The sequence below is a fragment of the Haliaeetus albicilla genome, chromosome 16, assembly GCF_947461875.1.
Source record: "Haliaeetus albicilla chromosome 16, bHalAlb1.1, whole genome shotgun sequence".
Classification (NCBI taxonomy): Eukaryota; Metazoa; Chordata; class Aves; order Accipitriformes; family Accipitridae; genus Haliaeetus; species Haliaeetus albicilla.
The window spans coordinates 25,489,271-25,506,556 of NC_091498.1; the positions used below are offsets into that span (position 1 = coordinate 25,489,271).

General features: G+C 39.7%; 1 protein-coding gene across 1 annotated transcript; it reads left to right on the forward strand.

Moving 5' to 3' along the window:
- Positions 1-6,842: 6,842 nt before the first annotated feature.
- On the forward strand, positions 6,843-16,464 carry KCNA4 (potassium voltage-gated channel subfamily A member 4). The gene is made up of 2 exons (XM_069804018.1): positions 6,843-7,766; positions 8,588-16,464. Exon 2 carries the CDS (start codon positions 9,359-9,361, stop codon positions 11,345-11,347), a length of 1,989 nt encoding a protein of 662 aa, XP_069660119.1. The 5' UTR covers positions 6,843-7,766; positions 8,588-9,358; the 3' UTR covers positions 11,348-16,464.
- The last annotated feature ends 822 nt before the right edge of the window (positions 16,465-17,286 follow it).

Consider the following 17,286-nt stretch of genomic DNA (forward strand, 5'->3'; position numbering starts at 1 on the left):
TAATTAGCTACACAGGCCTAATGCTGAACAATTTGTTGAAGCTTTTGGCTTCAATATAGGAAAGAAATTAATCTGTTAGACTGAAAAGATCTGAAGTACCTGGACCCTTAGATCAACTTACTTTAACTTTCTGAGTTTAGCAACACACTCAGTAAGACTTTCAACCTTGGGCTTCCATGCTGAGGTTAACATTTGGGTTGGAATTTCCACATTCTAATTTCTGACACAGAATTTTGACACAGGTATAGTGCCAAATCTTTAAAAAAGCTAAGTTTAATTCAGTTTTCAGGATCTCATATGAATGATAATTGTGTTCATAAACTACAGCTGGTTTTTGGTCTCCATATGAAAACTCCTGCCCCTGTTTGTGTTCAACAAGAGTTAAGCAATGCCCAGAGGCACCTAATAACACAATGAGAGTTCCCACACTTATACACAAATACGAGGAAATTTGCTATGGTAAACTGCAGCTGAGAACCACAAGATTTTTCTAAATTTAGGGGTTGATAAGGAGTTTTTTACTGACCTGCGATAGGAATAGGGTAGAAATGAGCTAATTTTAACTAAGGATTTTTCAGGAGTTACTCTGTCCCCAGTGTGCAAAAGAACATCAGTTCTCTACAGATTATATCTGATCTGTATATGCAAACTATTTATTTGGACTGCAGGGATGAGGTGCCACTTTTGGGACCTCTGTGTAGGGCTGTACTAATGAGGCTATGGCAGTTAATATCTTACACCTTTACCTGCCCTGATGCATAAATAGAGAAAGGGTGTTTCTGGCTGTAATTCCTTCCCTCACCTGTTGTGACAGTTCTGCCTGAACATGAGGAGAAGCACTGAGAGGGCAGCCTGTGATTTCCAGGACACTACTTCCTGTTTTCTCTGAAGAAAAGACAACAGGCTGGATGCTTCAGTCAACAGGTTAGATCTGATGTACAGGGTTTATTATTTTATTGTGTTAATTGTACCTTACCTCTCCCAGGCATTACCATAAATGATCCTTAATGTCCTGAAATGCAGGTCTCCTTCAAAATGGTCATTTCTGAAGTATTTTTAGTATCTCCATATATACAACAGTATTAGAGAAATTTTTATATTGCCTTTGCAATACCTATTTTAATTTCTTGATTCCTATCTAGTCCCTGGCCCCCAGACCAATTTCCTTCTCATTGACAACCCTCTAGAAAGGCCATTTCCATTCTGGAAAGGTTTTCCTCAGTAAATATACTGACAACAACAACAAAACTATATGTTTACCTCACACCAGAATAAAGGCTATCATTTCTATACTGCTTGCTAGTTCAAAATTAGCCACAACAATATTTATTTTGTTTTATAATCTCAAGAATTTATTTTTCTCCAACCTTTTATAGTAATAACTGTTATTGCACCCAAGGTTGGTTAATTCTGTGTGTTTATTCAAGCTGGGAACATTTTTTTTTTGTGTGTTAACTTTGTGCTTAGTACACCCCGGAGATCATACAACAATATCTCTGAAATAAAGAGGTTTAATGAACTTTTATGAGTATATAATTTATTTGGGAACAGTTTATTTTATAATCTTTCCCGTGTGGATCAGTACACATGGCACTTAAAACTTCTAGGCATCTAGCTCCCATGTGAATCTCATCTTGAAACCATTAGGAATAAGGTTGAATAGATTCTCATTTTTGTCAGCATAGTTCTCCTTATTAAAAATTGCCTACATTTTCTCTGATATGCAAGGCTATCAAGTTTGGTTAAAACCCCCCATACATTGTTCCAGGATCTGTGTTTTCACGCTTGTGGAAAAGAGTGGAATCAAAATTTTTGTCTCATATCTGAATACTCTAACATAGTTCTGATACACCTCAAGAACTCAGATCTATCAGAATCAGTCTCCTCTTAAAACATGGAACAATTTTCTGTATCCTTATCATGGCAGGAGGAAAATGGTCCCTTAGTGCAATGGTGGCACGAAAGCATTCCCTCACACGCACCTCTAAAGGTCAAAAGAAAATGGCTGTGTTCCTTTCTTTGTTGACCTACTTAATGGGAAGTGTGCGAAGTCCTGTTGCTGCTTCTCTCTTCACCAGTCTTATGTGCTGTCTATCCTGGTTTGTTTGTATTCGTCAGTAGGGTAACAAGATGATGACAGAGCAGACTATGCTGATTTTGACGCGAAGGTTAATCTGGAAGCTATATATGGTTACCATCAAATTATGAACCAAGACAGTTACATGTGAAACATGTACTTCCTGTAGCTATAGGCTGGAATCTTTAGTAGGAATTGTTCTAGTCCAGTAAATTTAGGTTTCTCATCTAATTTAAGTGTAACACTAAGTGTAAGTGGAGCCTTCCAGTAAGATTCGGAGTGTTATAGGTACAATGGTGTATCCACTATTTTTAGTTTGATCCTGCAGTTCCTGCATGGACATATCTTCCATTCATGCTAATTTCATAGATAAGAGTAATAAACATATATTTGCTAGAACTTGAGCAACATCTACCTGCTACAAGCTTTGAGTTCATAGAAATACCCTTTTTTACCTAAAAAGATATATGTGAGTTATGTTAGATGCTGTACTTGAACATCTAAAATTCCTTCCTTTACATGCTTCTTCATTTAACAGTTTACTACTGCATATTCCTGGAGCATGAGATACTTGAACTTCTAGCTAATAAGTCTTCATTATTTTAACAGTAATAGTTTTGAGCTCTTGTCCTACAGGTGTTCCTTTCCAGTTCCGCAAGTCATGGTTAACTTAATAGTGTAAAGCTACAGTAATTATTAGCCCACTACCTACTTTTCCTCCAGAGTATTCCTGATAAAATCCCAGTGAGAAATTAGCCTGCCATGGCCTCCTAATGTTATCTGATCTAGACAAATATATATGCAAGCCAGAATTTAGCACCTGATATTTCCAGGTTTCATAATTATTGCATTTACTGTTAGCATAGTTTGAAAATTGTGTATTCAGAATAATACACTGATTCTTGAATACAGAAATAGAGCAAATCCAGTGACACAGTAATTTAAGTAATTCTTTGAATCTAACTCATTTCCTTCATGGGTTAATTACAGTAACAGTATCCAAACTGGAGATCCACACTGCTCACTGCTACTTGGAATATCTGTAAGAAAGGGCATTGCCTGATCCAAGTTCTTCCATTCTAAATAAAAACAAATTGTTAGGAGAAAAAATAAAGGTGGGAAATGATCTTTGTTGTACTAGAAAAGAGAGGTTAGCATTAAGAGTGATGTGGCTGTGCGTATCTTGGAAGTCTGGAGTAGGACCAAGAATGTAAGTGAGGTATCTCCATTGTCGCACAGTTCCTTATTTAGAGGCTTTCTCTCCATACTATCCTTTTTTTTTTTTTTTTTTTTTTTTGCTATTGTTGATTTCAAGAATACCGGTGATGTGAGGCCCTGTCTGCCCAGAATGAACAGCAAAATATTCAAGTCCAAAAATAAACCATACATGCTATTTTTATCCTAGTTTCTGAGTAGGTCCATACTCCGGTAGAAGAAATTATTCTCCAAATATAAATATCATCAGTGTTTGTACTGCTATTCATCATAAACTCAATGGTAAATAAATGGCAGCGGTTTTGCATACTTTCCCAAGAAAGTATAAAAGGCCTGCTGTTCTCTGGGATGTCAACTTCCTTGGATTAGCCTGTTGCAGTACAAGTAATGAACAGATGTGCCATTCATATATGTTGTGTATAAGAACAAACTGAGGATAGGCTGTATTTTATTCTGCTTACTACCTCATTAAGTAGTGCCAGTCATATTCAAAAGAAGAGTACTTGAGCCAGATTCTTTGACAGGGGTGTCTTACTGAGCCTGGTTAGTAAAATATGAATAAAATATGAACTCCCTAAAGTGATATAAACACTGGGAGAGAAAACCTAGCTGTGGAGGCAGGAATTCATTGCTACATTGGTACCTAAGAATCTTCAGCACTGTAATCCGCTGAGAACGGGGAGGGGGAGGGAAGGAAACACATGTTCTGAACCATGTTTCATCACATCTGAAATGATAGAGTAACCACAGTGTTTTCACTTGATTATCCTGCGTGCCCACTGCTGCAACATTTCATTTGTTTGGAAAGGAGTTCCTGATCTTCTGGGAAGTTGGCTGAGTTGCCTTGAGAGGCTAATAGAAATAATAGTGAAACAAGCATAGGAAGGAGCAGAAGAGTAAAAAGAGAAGACTAAAAGGGAAATAGAATAATTTGTGGTCTAGAAGTGCAATAAGTACTGAGCTGTAGTGCAGTTTTATTCGCTGCACAGAACTCTTGATTACAGCAGGAAGATTAGTGTTGGACTGAGGCCAGACTCTGCCAGTGTGAATTGCAGCAATTGGGGGTAGCATATATTAATATTGGGCATAGCAACATAAGTTAGGCTTTTTAAATCTCATGTTCCCTTTGCATGAAAATGTATTAAATTGTTGTGTATTTTTTCTGGCACTGTATACATTGATAAGCAATAATGATGCCTATTTTTCCTCTCCTCTGTTTTCTCTGTAAAACAGAACAAATCTGTATGATTGCATACCTTACACATCCTTTGCTGTGCTGCAACGTTCTTAATACAGTACTATCGAAGATAATGACATGTATGTATTCTCTCTTTGTTCCACCAATAGTAGTATCCCTTATGAATATGAAGAGGCAGAGGGAATGTAATAACTTTTAAATAAAAATTGCTCTTTGAATACTATGAGAATACAAAGCTGAATGAAATGAGTCACAGTATTCATCTGTAAATACTTAAAGCTCGTTTTTTGCTTTTAAATCAGTTAAAAATTGGATCAAATAAGACCTCTGAGTTAGATTGAATTGCATGTAGTTACGTGATCCCTATCACATTAGAATGGATTTAAAAAAAGGTACAAAAAGGCTATTCTGCTTCTCCCATTATCAGTGTTACATGTGTATTATGTGTGTATCCCCTCATACATCACAGTTTATTTATCTTTGCTCAAGAATATGCTTTAGCTATTAAAAAAGAAAAGAATAACAATGATCAAAAAGGCATACCAAAGTGACTGGTCTGTTTCAACTTGTCTTTATACTCAGGTATCCACTGAATTTTTCAGTTTAACAGGTGCCTAAGACAATGACAAGAAAATGCATCTGAAACTTTGGAAGAAAGGCAAAAACTAGATAAGCAATTTTTTTTGGTCTGAAGCCTTTGAAACATCTCAAAAAGAAATAAAAAAAGTGTTCAGGTCCTACTGATAAAACGCAGCGCAACACCTCTTAGAGAATGAAGTGACTGAATTCTGGAAAATGCCCCTAGAATTAAATTTTACTGAAGTAGGAATAAGTCTAGGTGTTTCTAATCATTCAGAAAGCATACCTATGATATCTCTTCTATTTTTATGGCATTGCACATGTCCTTGTGACTAAACGATGATAGGGGTTTGATCCCTGTCCCTGGTATGCTCTTGTGCTAAGTTGCAGAAGAATCTGGGTTTTGGTATTGGAAATGAATTTGTAGAATGCTTTTAAATTGCACCCAGGAGTATCAAAATTTTGGACTGCTCTTGTGATGACACCACTTTGTATTTCAATGGCATTTGGGCTGATATTAGGAATTTCTATATGTCTTTTACTTGCCCGTGGAACCTGAAGGATTGTGATTGTTGAAAAATTGGTTAGATAGAGGTGCCATTTATACATTTCACAGTACTTTTGGCAAGATCCTTATGAACTGATTTGATGTCTGGCATTCAGTATCTTTATTTGGTTGATCCTTCATTCTCCCTTATATACTCATATGTCACCTACTCAAATGAATGGGATCAAGAGTATGAGCACTAACTGATGTAGGCAGTAAGAGACAGAGAGGCAACATGGATAATCTGGGTTGTGCTACTAGGGATCTGAAGGGGAATAGTCACCAGGCTTTCTTGGTTTCTCTGGACTGTGGAGAAAGTGTGGACCTAGGCAATGAAAAAAATGCCTAACACGCTTACTGCACATGTTGAAGTTGCAAACACCAGCTGCAAACACCTTGAGGCAAAGTGTCCGGAGTGAGTGCTACTCTTGATTTGTCCTCACTATGATCCTTTCTATAGGGCTCTAAAGCACCAAAATCTTTCTTTTCTTTTTCCATGTTAGGTAAGAATGCCTACACTCAGTTTTTATTGAGATGGTAGAATTGTAGCTGTGATGTCAAATATAGGCAAGCTGCATTTTCATGGTGCTTGCTTACAGAGAGTGGAATCGGACACAGTTTGGATTTTCTAGGTGCAGAAGGAATAGCCAGTTTATGTGCTGCTTGTGTTATAGACAGCGGGCAGAGGGAGCAAAGGTTTGACAGCTTTGGCAGAGGTGTTAAAACTCTATTATTTTTTTGTCTCATCTACCAAATACACAACAGTACCCTCTTTGTGACCTAAGACCTCCTTTTCCGTGTAGGTGTAGAATTAGGAGTAAGAGTTAGTTTGGCTTAATTTGCAAGACCTGTGCAGCTGGCAGGCTGTGTGCTGGCTTGGCCGTGTCGGGCAGGAGCAGAGGAAATTGTTTTCTGGTTTGCTTGTACCTTTGGAGAGGGTTGGGGGCGAGCGAAGCAGCAGCTCTTTCCTCTTTCTAGGAAACCTGACCCGCACTTAGTTTTGAAATTCCCTGGGCCACCTCAACAATGCGTTTTTCTTCCTTAAAAGAAACCCCGCAAAACGAGCCGGGGCCGGTAGCGTTGCTTTGAGCACAAAGGTGTGTGAGCCAGCCAATGCATTACTGAGCACTGGAATATTCGTTTCAATAATTAATACGGAAAAAAAGGGAGAGCCAGGGGCGAGGCGAGGCGGGGGTGCGTGTGGGGGGGATGTGTGTGTGTGTGTAAGGAGCCGTGCCGCGGAGCAGGGGCGCAGTGCGGGGCGGCAGCCGCGAGGGGCCGACGGCGAGCCGGGCAAGGCGCGCTACAGCGGCCGCGGACCCGGCGGCGGGCGGGCGGGCGGGCGGGCGGCTCCGGCTCCGGCTCCGGCTCCGGCTCCGGCTCCGGCTCCGGCTCCTCCGCGGAGCAACAGCGCTGGCGGCGGGAGTACCCTTGCGGCTCGGCCGGGCGGCTGCTAGCTGCGGCTTTAAAAAAATCAGGCAGGATCAGCCCGTAGTAGAGGGCTGCTGTCTCCTCTCGGTGGGTTTTTTTTTGATTTGGGTTTTTTTTTTTGGTTTGGGCTTTTGGTTGGGTTTTTTGTTTGGTTTTTTTTTTTTTTGGTAAGCGTGACCGAAAACCGGCACAACAAGTGGATGATGCGGGCGGGTGCTGGCTGAGCCGCTGCCGTCTGGACGTGCCGGGGGGAGAAACTGCAAGAAGCGACGCCCGTCCTCCCGTCAGTGGAAACAGGCTTGGTACGCGGATTATTTAACGTTTTACAAATCTGCTGCGAAAGCTGGGCTTGGAAAGACTAGTGATCGCGCTCATCCATTCATTCCATCCGTCTCAGACACACACACGAACACGCCGCCTTCATTTTTTTTCCTTTTGGAACAAGACCCTTGCTTGTTGCCTTTTTGCAAATGCCTGGGCGAGAAGCAGTGTTTGTGGCTGTGCAGAGTGCCCCCAGCCTAAACTGCCTCACTGGCTCACTCCTGGCGCTCTTGTTGCACCCGGCAAGAAGGGAGAGAAATAACTGGTCAACCTGTGGTGCTGACTGACCATACACACCTGCAAATGTAGATCAGTCGGCATAGCCCCCTCCTCAGGACTGCTGTCACCAGATCCTTACACTAGCAGGAACAGCATTGCTATTTCTCTGCCTAGGAACAGTAAGTATGATAGCATTTTTAAGATCTTTTTCTGCATGACACGTAGGTACGATTTTAAAAATAGCGTTATTTAATAGCTCATATTCACCTTCTGTCATGTATTAATAGATGCAGCTATAAACGAGGCTTCTGTTTCAAAGGATGTGTGTGTGTGTGCGTGTGTTTTTGTGTGTGTGCTTGCATGTAGATGTTGCTTCGGTGCACCTGCAGTTGTGTTTTCTTGACATATCATATCACAGTATTTTCGCTTGAGTGAGCATTGTACATGCCTGTTTCCAGATTAAATTCAGTGAGATGTTCATTATGATTGAAAGACAATTCACATACAGATTAAAATGTAACATTCCTGCATCTTACGTGTTTCTACAAATACAACAAAAGCTCTTTGTGTAGATGTATTTATTCTTTAATATTTCATATAGATATATGTAGGTGTATCTATTACGTATGTACTCAAAGATCTGAATGCACTGTGTATTGCAGTATTTTTATTAGTGTTTATATGTGTTGGTGTTTCAGAAGCATGCATGTGTTTGTGTATGGACGCAAGTGCTTATATGGGTGGGGATTTTGTGTCTCTGTCTATATATATGTGACATACCCACCCACATCCTTACCCACAGAGTCGTTCAAAATCTCTGTGCATGTGATGTGGGTGTGTGTGTAATGTAGAAGTGTGAATAGTGTGGGTAGGGGAAGATTTGAATACCGTGGTAATAGATGACACAGTTTCATTTGATCGGTGTGACCTTTTAGGAAAACAATCCAATCTTTTCCCTTTTTGTTTTGTTTATTTTTGTGTGTTTGTGCATGTGCCTCAGGTTAAGTGCTTCTTCTGCATGACCATAACCAAAGGGTGACCCATCCACTCCCTTATGTCCTATGGGGACCTCAGAGCCAGTTTCTCAGTCTTCATCTCCTCCTCCTCCTCCTCCTCCTCCTCTTACCACTGCTGCTGACGCCCTGGGTGCTGCTCCCAGGTTTGAGACATTGCTGACAGGCTGAAGAAAGGATTTGCAAAGACCTCCTCACTGTGTAAATAAAGTGATGGCTGGAATTAACTTCAACTCCCCAAGTAATGATATTAAACAGTAAGATTGTTAGGCCAAAGCATTACCAGGAACAAATTATGAGGAAAGAGACTATTTGCATTTGGTTGCAATGATGAACTAAAACCATCTGTGGAGAGCAGGTACCCTTTGATTTGTGTATTTTTTTCCTCATGAATGCCTGTGAGGTAGTCATGATTCTGATCAGATCTGTGATAGCCACAGGAGGTAAATGAAAATAAAAGGGCTTGCTTGGTGGATGAAAGAACAAGGCTTCAGCTGTTCCCTGGTTCAATTTGAGAGTTTCATCTTTTCTTATTAGCAAAACAGTAGTTTGTGTCAAACATTGTGGACAACAAGAAAATGCAGATCTGTGGTTTTCCAAAACATAGATTCAGTCTTACAACTATGTTGCCCTGGTCTATGTCCAGGGGACTGTCCTCCAAATGCAAATGGCTTTGAACTTTCTAGTGAAAGCTAAGGTTACGCTGTAAATAAAACAAAACCTTTTTGCATTAAGCGATAAAAAAAAGCAGTTGCAAAATGGAGGTTGCAATGGTGAGTGCAGATAGCTCTGGGTGCAACAGCCACATGCCCTATGGATATGCGGTCCAAGCTCGGGCCCGAGAGAGAGAGCGGCTGGCACAGTCAAGAGCCGCAGCAGCTGCAGCCGTAGCAGCAGCCACAGCAGCGGTAGAAGGTGGGGCAACAGGTGGAGGTGGACCGTATCACCACTACCATCAGGAACAGAGTCGAGGTGCATCCTCCTCTCATGGTGGGAATGCGTCACGCAGCAGCATGCCCCACCGCCAGAGTGGTAAGAGGCGGAAGAAAGGGAAGAAGAGGAGCCACCACTTGGGAAGTAGGGAGTGTGGGGCCTCCTTCCCCTGTTCTGAGCTGCTGCCTCTCAGTGGTTCTGAAGAGAGAATACTGAAGGACTTGAGTGAGGAGGAAGAGGAGGATGAAGACGAGGATGAAGACGATGAGGAAGAAGGAAAGCTCTACTACAGTGATGACTATGGGGAGGATGAGTTTTCATACTCAGACCAGCCACCTGATGATGGTGGAGGCCCTGGGGGTTACAGCTCTGTTCGCTACAGTGAGTACGAGTGTTGTGAGCGTGTGGTAATCAACGTGTCAGGACTGCGGTTTGAGACCCAACTGAAGACATTAGCTCAGTTCCCGGAGACGTTGTTGGGTGATCCAGCGAAGCGAGGGAGGTACTTTGACCCTCTCAGGAATGAATACTTCTTTGATAGGAACCGGCCCAGCTTTGATGCCATCCTGTACTACTACCAGAGTGGTGGTCGGCTGAAGAGGCCAGTCAATGTACCCTTTGACATCTTCACCGAGGAGGTGAAATTCTACCAACTTGGGGAGGAGGCCATGCTCAAGTTTAGGGAGGATGAAGGGTTTGTCAAAGAGGAAGAGGACAAAGCTTTGCCGGAGAATGAGTTTAAGAGGCAGGTTTGGCTGCTGTTTGAGTACCCAGAGAGCTCCAGTCCAGCCAGAGGCATTGCCATTGTCTCTGTCTTGGTCATCTTGATCTCCATTGTCATCTTTTGTCTGGAGACTTTGCCAGAGTTCAGAGATGACAAAGAATTCGTCATGTCCCTGAGCTTAGGGAAGGGACTTTCCAATGAGTCACTTCACCTGGATGCTGGGGAGCACACCATCTTCAATGACCCTTTTTTCATTGTAGAGACAGTATGCATCATTTGGTTCTCCTTTGAGTTTACAGTGCGCTGCTTTGCATGTCCAAGCAAAGCACACTTCTTCAAGAACATCATGAACATCATAGACATTGTCTCCATCTTGCCTTACTTCATTACTCTGGGCACTGACTTGGCGCAGGAGCAGGGCAGTAATGGTCAACAGGCCATGTCTTTTGCCATCCTGAGGATCATCCGTCTGGTCAGGGTGTTTCGCATCTTCAAGCTCTCCAGGCACTCCAAGGGTTTGCAGATCCTGGGTCATACACTCAGGGCCAGCATGAGGGAACTCGGCCTCCTCATCTTTTTTCTTTTTATTGGAGTCATTTTGTTTTCCAGTGCTGTTTACTTCGCCGAAGCTGATGAGCCTGCCACCCATTTTCAAAGCATCCCAGATGCCTTTTGGTGGGCTGTAGTGACCATGACTACAGTTGGTTATGGGGATATGAAACCCATAACTGTGGGTGGGAAAATAGTTGGGTCCTTGTGTGCCATTGCGGGAGTGTTAACCATTGCTTTACCAGTGCCAGTGATTGTCTCCAATTTTAACTATTTCTACCACAGAGAGACTGAGAATGAAGAACAAACGCAGCTGATGCAAAATGCAGTCAGTTGCCCTTACCTCCCAACAAATTTACTGAAGAAATTTAGAAGCTCATCATCTTCATCCACAGAGGATAAATCAGAATATTTGGAGATGGAAGAAGGAGTTAAAGAATCTCTTTGTGTAAAGGAGAAAAAAAGTCAGGACACGGGGAATAGCAGTGAGTCAGAGAAGAAAAACTGTGTAAATTCAAATTCTGTGGAAACTGATGTGTAATTTTGAACGTTTCCAAATATATTTATGCATTAAAGAGTGCAGTGAAAATAATTAAATATGCAAACGAGTCCACAGCATACAGTAGTATGCCATTCAATGGTTAAATACGAATAAAAAGTGTTGCTAAACTTGTATTACATATCAAGTAAGTGGTATAACTTGAGGAAGGGATTGCTAGATCTGATGTAATTTCAGACTTTATATTTTTATTAGAATGCAAGTGTTTTGCACATGAGGCTGAAAAATTTATTAAAAGCAAGTCAGTTTTAAAGTGGGTGCATGAACTGTTGACATCACTAATAACAGCTCTGTGGTAAAAGTTGGCATTCAGAGGTATTTACTATGTAAGAAGCAATGAAGTTTGGTAGTCATTTATCTATTTATCAGTGCTTTAATAGCAGCTACCATAAATCATTGGATACCATAGTCATTGTTTTTCAAATGGTAAATTTATTGTAAAAAGATATTCTACAGAAGATAGATCTAAATTTTTTTCTTGAAATCTATAATGCTTGTTTTTAACTGGAAATTTACTTTGAAAAGGCTGCTGACCCTCCAGAAATTGTTTATTTTTATAACTCTCTTTGGAGGCATTGCAGCATTTGTTGTCTAATAATGAAAGAATTGAAGTAAGAGAATCATTTAACCTGGTCTGACTGCAAAGGCAAAATGACTGGAATGCTTTTTTGCACTACTTTATATGCTGGAGATATATTGAAAGAGACTTCATACTGTGAATGTTTACTAATGTAATAGTTCAATGACAATCATTGGAAGAGTGAATTCTGCATCATATTTTATTGTTTCTTTTTTCTTTATGTGATGCTGATGGCGAAACAGCTAACATTACATTAATTCCATACTCTTTTTAATTATGAATATCTGTGATCTGGAAAGGATTGTGAAGTAAAATTTTATAATCAAAATTATTTGAAATCAGTGTTTTCTACTGATGCCCACAAGAAACACCAACCGAATTTATATCTTTTTCCTGGTTAATTTAACATTCAGAGTCTATGATTAGTACATGCACTTTGTCAGTATGAAAGAAATTCAATGCATGGGAGGAGAACGTAGAAGTAATAAGATATTCAGTTGTTGCAGTACTGACAATTGAGAATTGCTAACTTTTAACATGCTATTATTGGTGCTGCATTTTCCCTTAATTACAGCTTTCACCCATGTGTATTTGAAGCAACATTTAAGATCCAAAATAGGCATTCTGGGATTCAGAATGAACATGTTGGGTCCCATGCAGTCCTTGAGAAAACATTCCATGATTTCTTCTCCCTGATTCTTAGGCCAGCTGTATTTTACTGTGTGTCAAAAACTTCCATTGCCCTTCCTAGGAGATTAAGGTAGGTAAAAATTCTCTGGCCTACAGTACATTCCAGACTCCAAAATGAAATAGGTAAGATATTGCTGCATATAACATAAATAATAGATTCAGAACTGGCATTTTTTCAGACTTATAATTACCTAGGGAAGGCACAATTAAACTGGAACTGTTTTTGAAGCGGCACTGTGGAATATTCCAGATTATAAAACTTGAACCAAATCGGCATATGCACTTTAGGGGCTGGGACAGGGCATTATGAGAGGAAAAGGGGCTTACCAACACTACTGAATTACAGTGGGTTTGCAATGTTCATTTACAGCTGAGTAGAGGATTTTTGCAGGGAGAGAAGTAGTTACTGACTGACTTAGTTCTGGAGCTGAAAAGCAACAATAAAAGCAGTCCAAATTGGACACCCACGACATTATGCATAATCTATCAGATAAGCATTGTTTGCTGTATGCAGCATCCAGTGGTACCGAACAGACCCATAGACATTGGTTTTTCTTTAATGGTTGATTTTTGCCTTCCTGGATTTTCTGTGAATCACCTCTTCGAAAAGTTTCTCTGCTTGTCCTCTTTTGCACTGCAGAAGAACTAATAAAACTCAAGACACACACAAAAGACTGTGTTGTGCTGAGCCCTGCTTCAAAACTTGTGTTTAAATGTCCGATTCCTTATTTAAAATCATAGAGCGGGCTTCACTGTGTTTTTAATGTGAAGCATTAAACAAAGCTCCTTTTTAGTGTGGTGATATTAATTCCAACTGTTTTGAGTGAAACAACTCAGTAATTTTATACATAGGCATTTGCCAAAATTGAATATTGCATTTTGTTGTAGCTGACCTGAGTTAAATGTTCTAAATACTTTTTTTCTACAGGGGCAATATCAGCAGTGAGGATGAGCATTCTGTAAAATCTGGTAAAAATCCATAACTGAAAGTGTTTCTTTAACAGCTAGTAGTTAATGACATAAAGAGCATAAGGGTTCTCTTGTAAGCTAGCTTGCTGGTAGGTCTGTATAATACCAGAGACCATGGCAAGAATGTAGGAATATGTAAATAATGAACTTAGAGAAAGTAAGTAGTACGTGTTTGCAGTATTGACTGGTTGAAAGGGAAGGTGGTTCATAAGAGGTGGAATTTTAGATCTCTAATGGAAATAAGGAAGAAAATTCTTTGAATAACTCTTAGAATATGTTCACACTGTGGACATGGTGCTCAGCATGAGGTGACTGCTTAAGTAGTTACCCAGCTTCTCCAGCAAGTTGTTCAGCTATTCTGCTACCAGTACACAACCTTTTAATTTAAAACGAGCGTGGCAGTGTCTACGTTACGCTGTGATCATAGCAGTACCTCACTCTCTGAAGAAAAAGGTCTTACTGTAGGACCTCGTAGCAGTTGGCAGAAAACATTCTGGGTGTGTCAGCACTATATACTGCAGTACTGTAGAGGCATATCCTAAGGTAACAGTGGAGCCTGCTCTGCCTCCTGCAGTGAATAAACCTATGTACTTCATCATTATAAATAAGAACTACTATAGCTTAATGTTAGATAGTGCTATCAGTTTGGCTGACCATTCTGAATCACAGAAAGAACTGTGCATTCTGGAATGGAAGCAAATATCTTTACTTGGGCTGGCTTATCATTTGATTATTCAACTACCCATCGGTCCCGTCAGTTACAACACAGCTTGAAAATGCCAAAGTCCTACCCCTAACATGCTAAACCCCAAAGATCCTGAGTGCTTAACAAGAAACAGAAAATTCCATTAAGTATTACTTCAGTGGAAATTGTGTGCCAGTATTTGAGCTGTTACGGCTCCGAGTTACTACTACTGCTTCTGTCAGAGCTTTCCCAGTGTTACTGGATACTGACTACTCTCAGAAAAATAATTTTATCATCACTTGGGCATTTTGCATTTTACACTTTAAATTATAGTGGTGAAATGCATTCCTGATGTAACTGACGTGAATGGAGTTACACAAGGGATCGTTTTAGTTCTACTAATGTAGTTCAAATGATTTCACATTGACATACATTTCAGCTAAAAATAATGCAAAATGAGATATTTTGATATATCAGGTTCACTTGCAGTGGTGAAAAAATTTGGAGGAGTTCCATCAGAATTCAATCACAGCAGCATCAACTCAGAATTCAAATATAGGCTGATACTTAACTGTGTACTGGCACTTATTTAAAGAAATTTGTAAGTCTTTTAATAGTAATCTTAAGTGCCAAGGCCAGACTCATAGGGAGAGAGTTTTGCCAGCTGAAGTATTGGATTTAATGCCTGACTTCAGAGATCCATAGTATTTTTTCTTTATTAGAGTCATAGAGTTTTCTGATATTACATTGATTCCTTGAAAATTTCAGCCTGGATGCTGAAACTTATATCAAAGTGTTGTGTCACCCTGTTAGGGAGTTCTTGGCAAAGTTTTTTAGTGTTCAGTTAAGCTTTCTCAGAATGATTCCACAAGAGGCCAGTTCCATTGATGGAAAGTGTAATTTGTTTGTATTTGAAGGAAAATTCTTCTGCTTACATAGTTTTGTTGTGTAGAGTCCATTTCTGTGACAACCATGTAATGTGGAATAAATCTGGGAGATCAAGGGAGTGAAAATCCCACTGCTATCATGATTACATCTAATTCATGACAACAGTGTTCTTGGTATTTGGGGATAGTAGTAGGCATTATGGAGTTCTTGTCATAAAAAATGGGACTGGAGTGTGTTTTCAGTCAGTAAAACTTTTCAGGTAGCTTTGGAATGTGAAAATGATTTTGCATAATATTCATGTGCAGAGTTTGGGATCAGGCCATAACCTTGAATAAAGGATCATTATCTTGTAACTCCTAACATAGAAAGCTCCTGTCAAGTATGCTTTCAGGTGTTGAGAGTCATTTGACTTGGTATATGAAAAATCACTGCTAAACTACCCAAGAATATGAAATGCTTCCTCTTCATATTTGGATAAATGTAGGATAAATGCACTATGGAAAACCAGCAAAATATCAGAAAGTCTATTCCATGTGTAACTAGTTTGGGGAAAGCCTTTCGGGCACAGCACTGAAAAATGAAGTGTGTCTGGTGATCCCAGAGTCATAAAACTAATTCCGAGTATACATTAATTTTTAGCATAAGCTTTACACTTTATTGATAGTCCTCAAATTAAATATGAACTATCCATGGTGCTTTAGACTATGTCACTAGCTTCCTCTCACTATTTCTTACTGGTTCCTTATTACTTCTTACTGTCATTGTGTCCAGTTATAAATACAGGCCTATTTTTTTTTTTAATTATTAATTGGCATGAGACAGTAACAAATAAAAGCAAAGATTTTTTAAAAAAATCTATAATACCTGGCATATAAGTTACATATTTTTCTTATCATTAAATAAATCTAAGTGAAAGTCCATAACATCTGTAGACATGGGACAGGGTATGCATTTTCCTGTTGCTATAACTGAATGATCAAATGCTTCTGATTTTGCAGTGAATAAGATCTACTTTATAGATTTACCATATTTGTGCGCCTCTGAAATGAATGCTTCTAGAAAAATTGGCAATTTTTTAAAAACAAACATTCCTTCATTTCCACAGAAGTCATCTAATGTGGAAAAAGCGACTGACAAATTAATTGTGGGTTAAAGTGCATAGATGTTCTGTGCCTGGCAACCAGGTACAAACACAAAACTTTACATATTGCTACCATGCTTTCTGTGTATTCAGAACTCTGATGACATTAATTCTGAAGGAAAACTCATTAAAGCATTTTGTACTGAGATGGTTGAATTAATTTTTATTTTTAAATCTTTTCCGTAAAATTATAATGTACCTTGAGACCTTTTTCTGCAACAGGTCCTTTGGAAAATAAATACATAAGTATATAAGAAGGAAAGAAGAGAAATCTCAAATTACATGTCAAAATCTGATAAAATATTCTAATTGAGGGAAAGTAGGTAAGTAAAAACTTTATTTTTTTCCTTTACTTGTTCATTTGTGGTATTGCCATTGGAAACAAATTGGGATCAAATTGGTTGAACAGATCTGCAACTGCAAGAGAGGTACTTCATGCTTTGTGTCTGTTCCAGGTAACTCTGTGATCTCAGGAGCAACAGCAGCTGCATCTTGGGTCAGCTGCTGCTACTGCATCGTGCAAATGGGAAGATACTCATTATGGTGGGCAGTTTCAGGTGGGGTGGGAGAGGGTACTGTGAATTTTTTAGCCTGTCTGGTAAATCCATGCTCCTTTTAAATTATTTGCTCTGAAATACCATGTTCCCTTTTTAGACGGGAGGTCTCAAAGGCTCCAGTCTGCTAGTTCCTAAGCTACAGAGGGACTTGGGTTCACGTTCACAAAATGTACTCTTAGACACCTGACTTCTGTTCGTTTCATTAGGAATTGGGTTGAAAAATGCTTCGTGAATCTGGGACCAAGTGATTTGCTTCGGGTCAAAAGGAAAACTGTGGTGGAGCAGGTTTCCCAAGTGTTACAGTGATTCCCTAAGGAGTCTAGGAAGTGACAGCACTTGTTCAAGATAGATTTAGCTCTCTTTTTGTTTTTAATCTCTTGTTCAGATGTTCCTGGGGCATTTGTGTTGAGA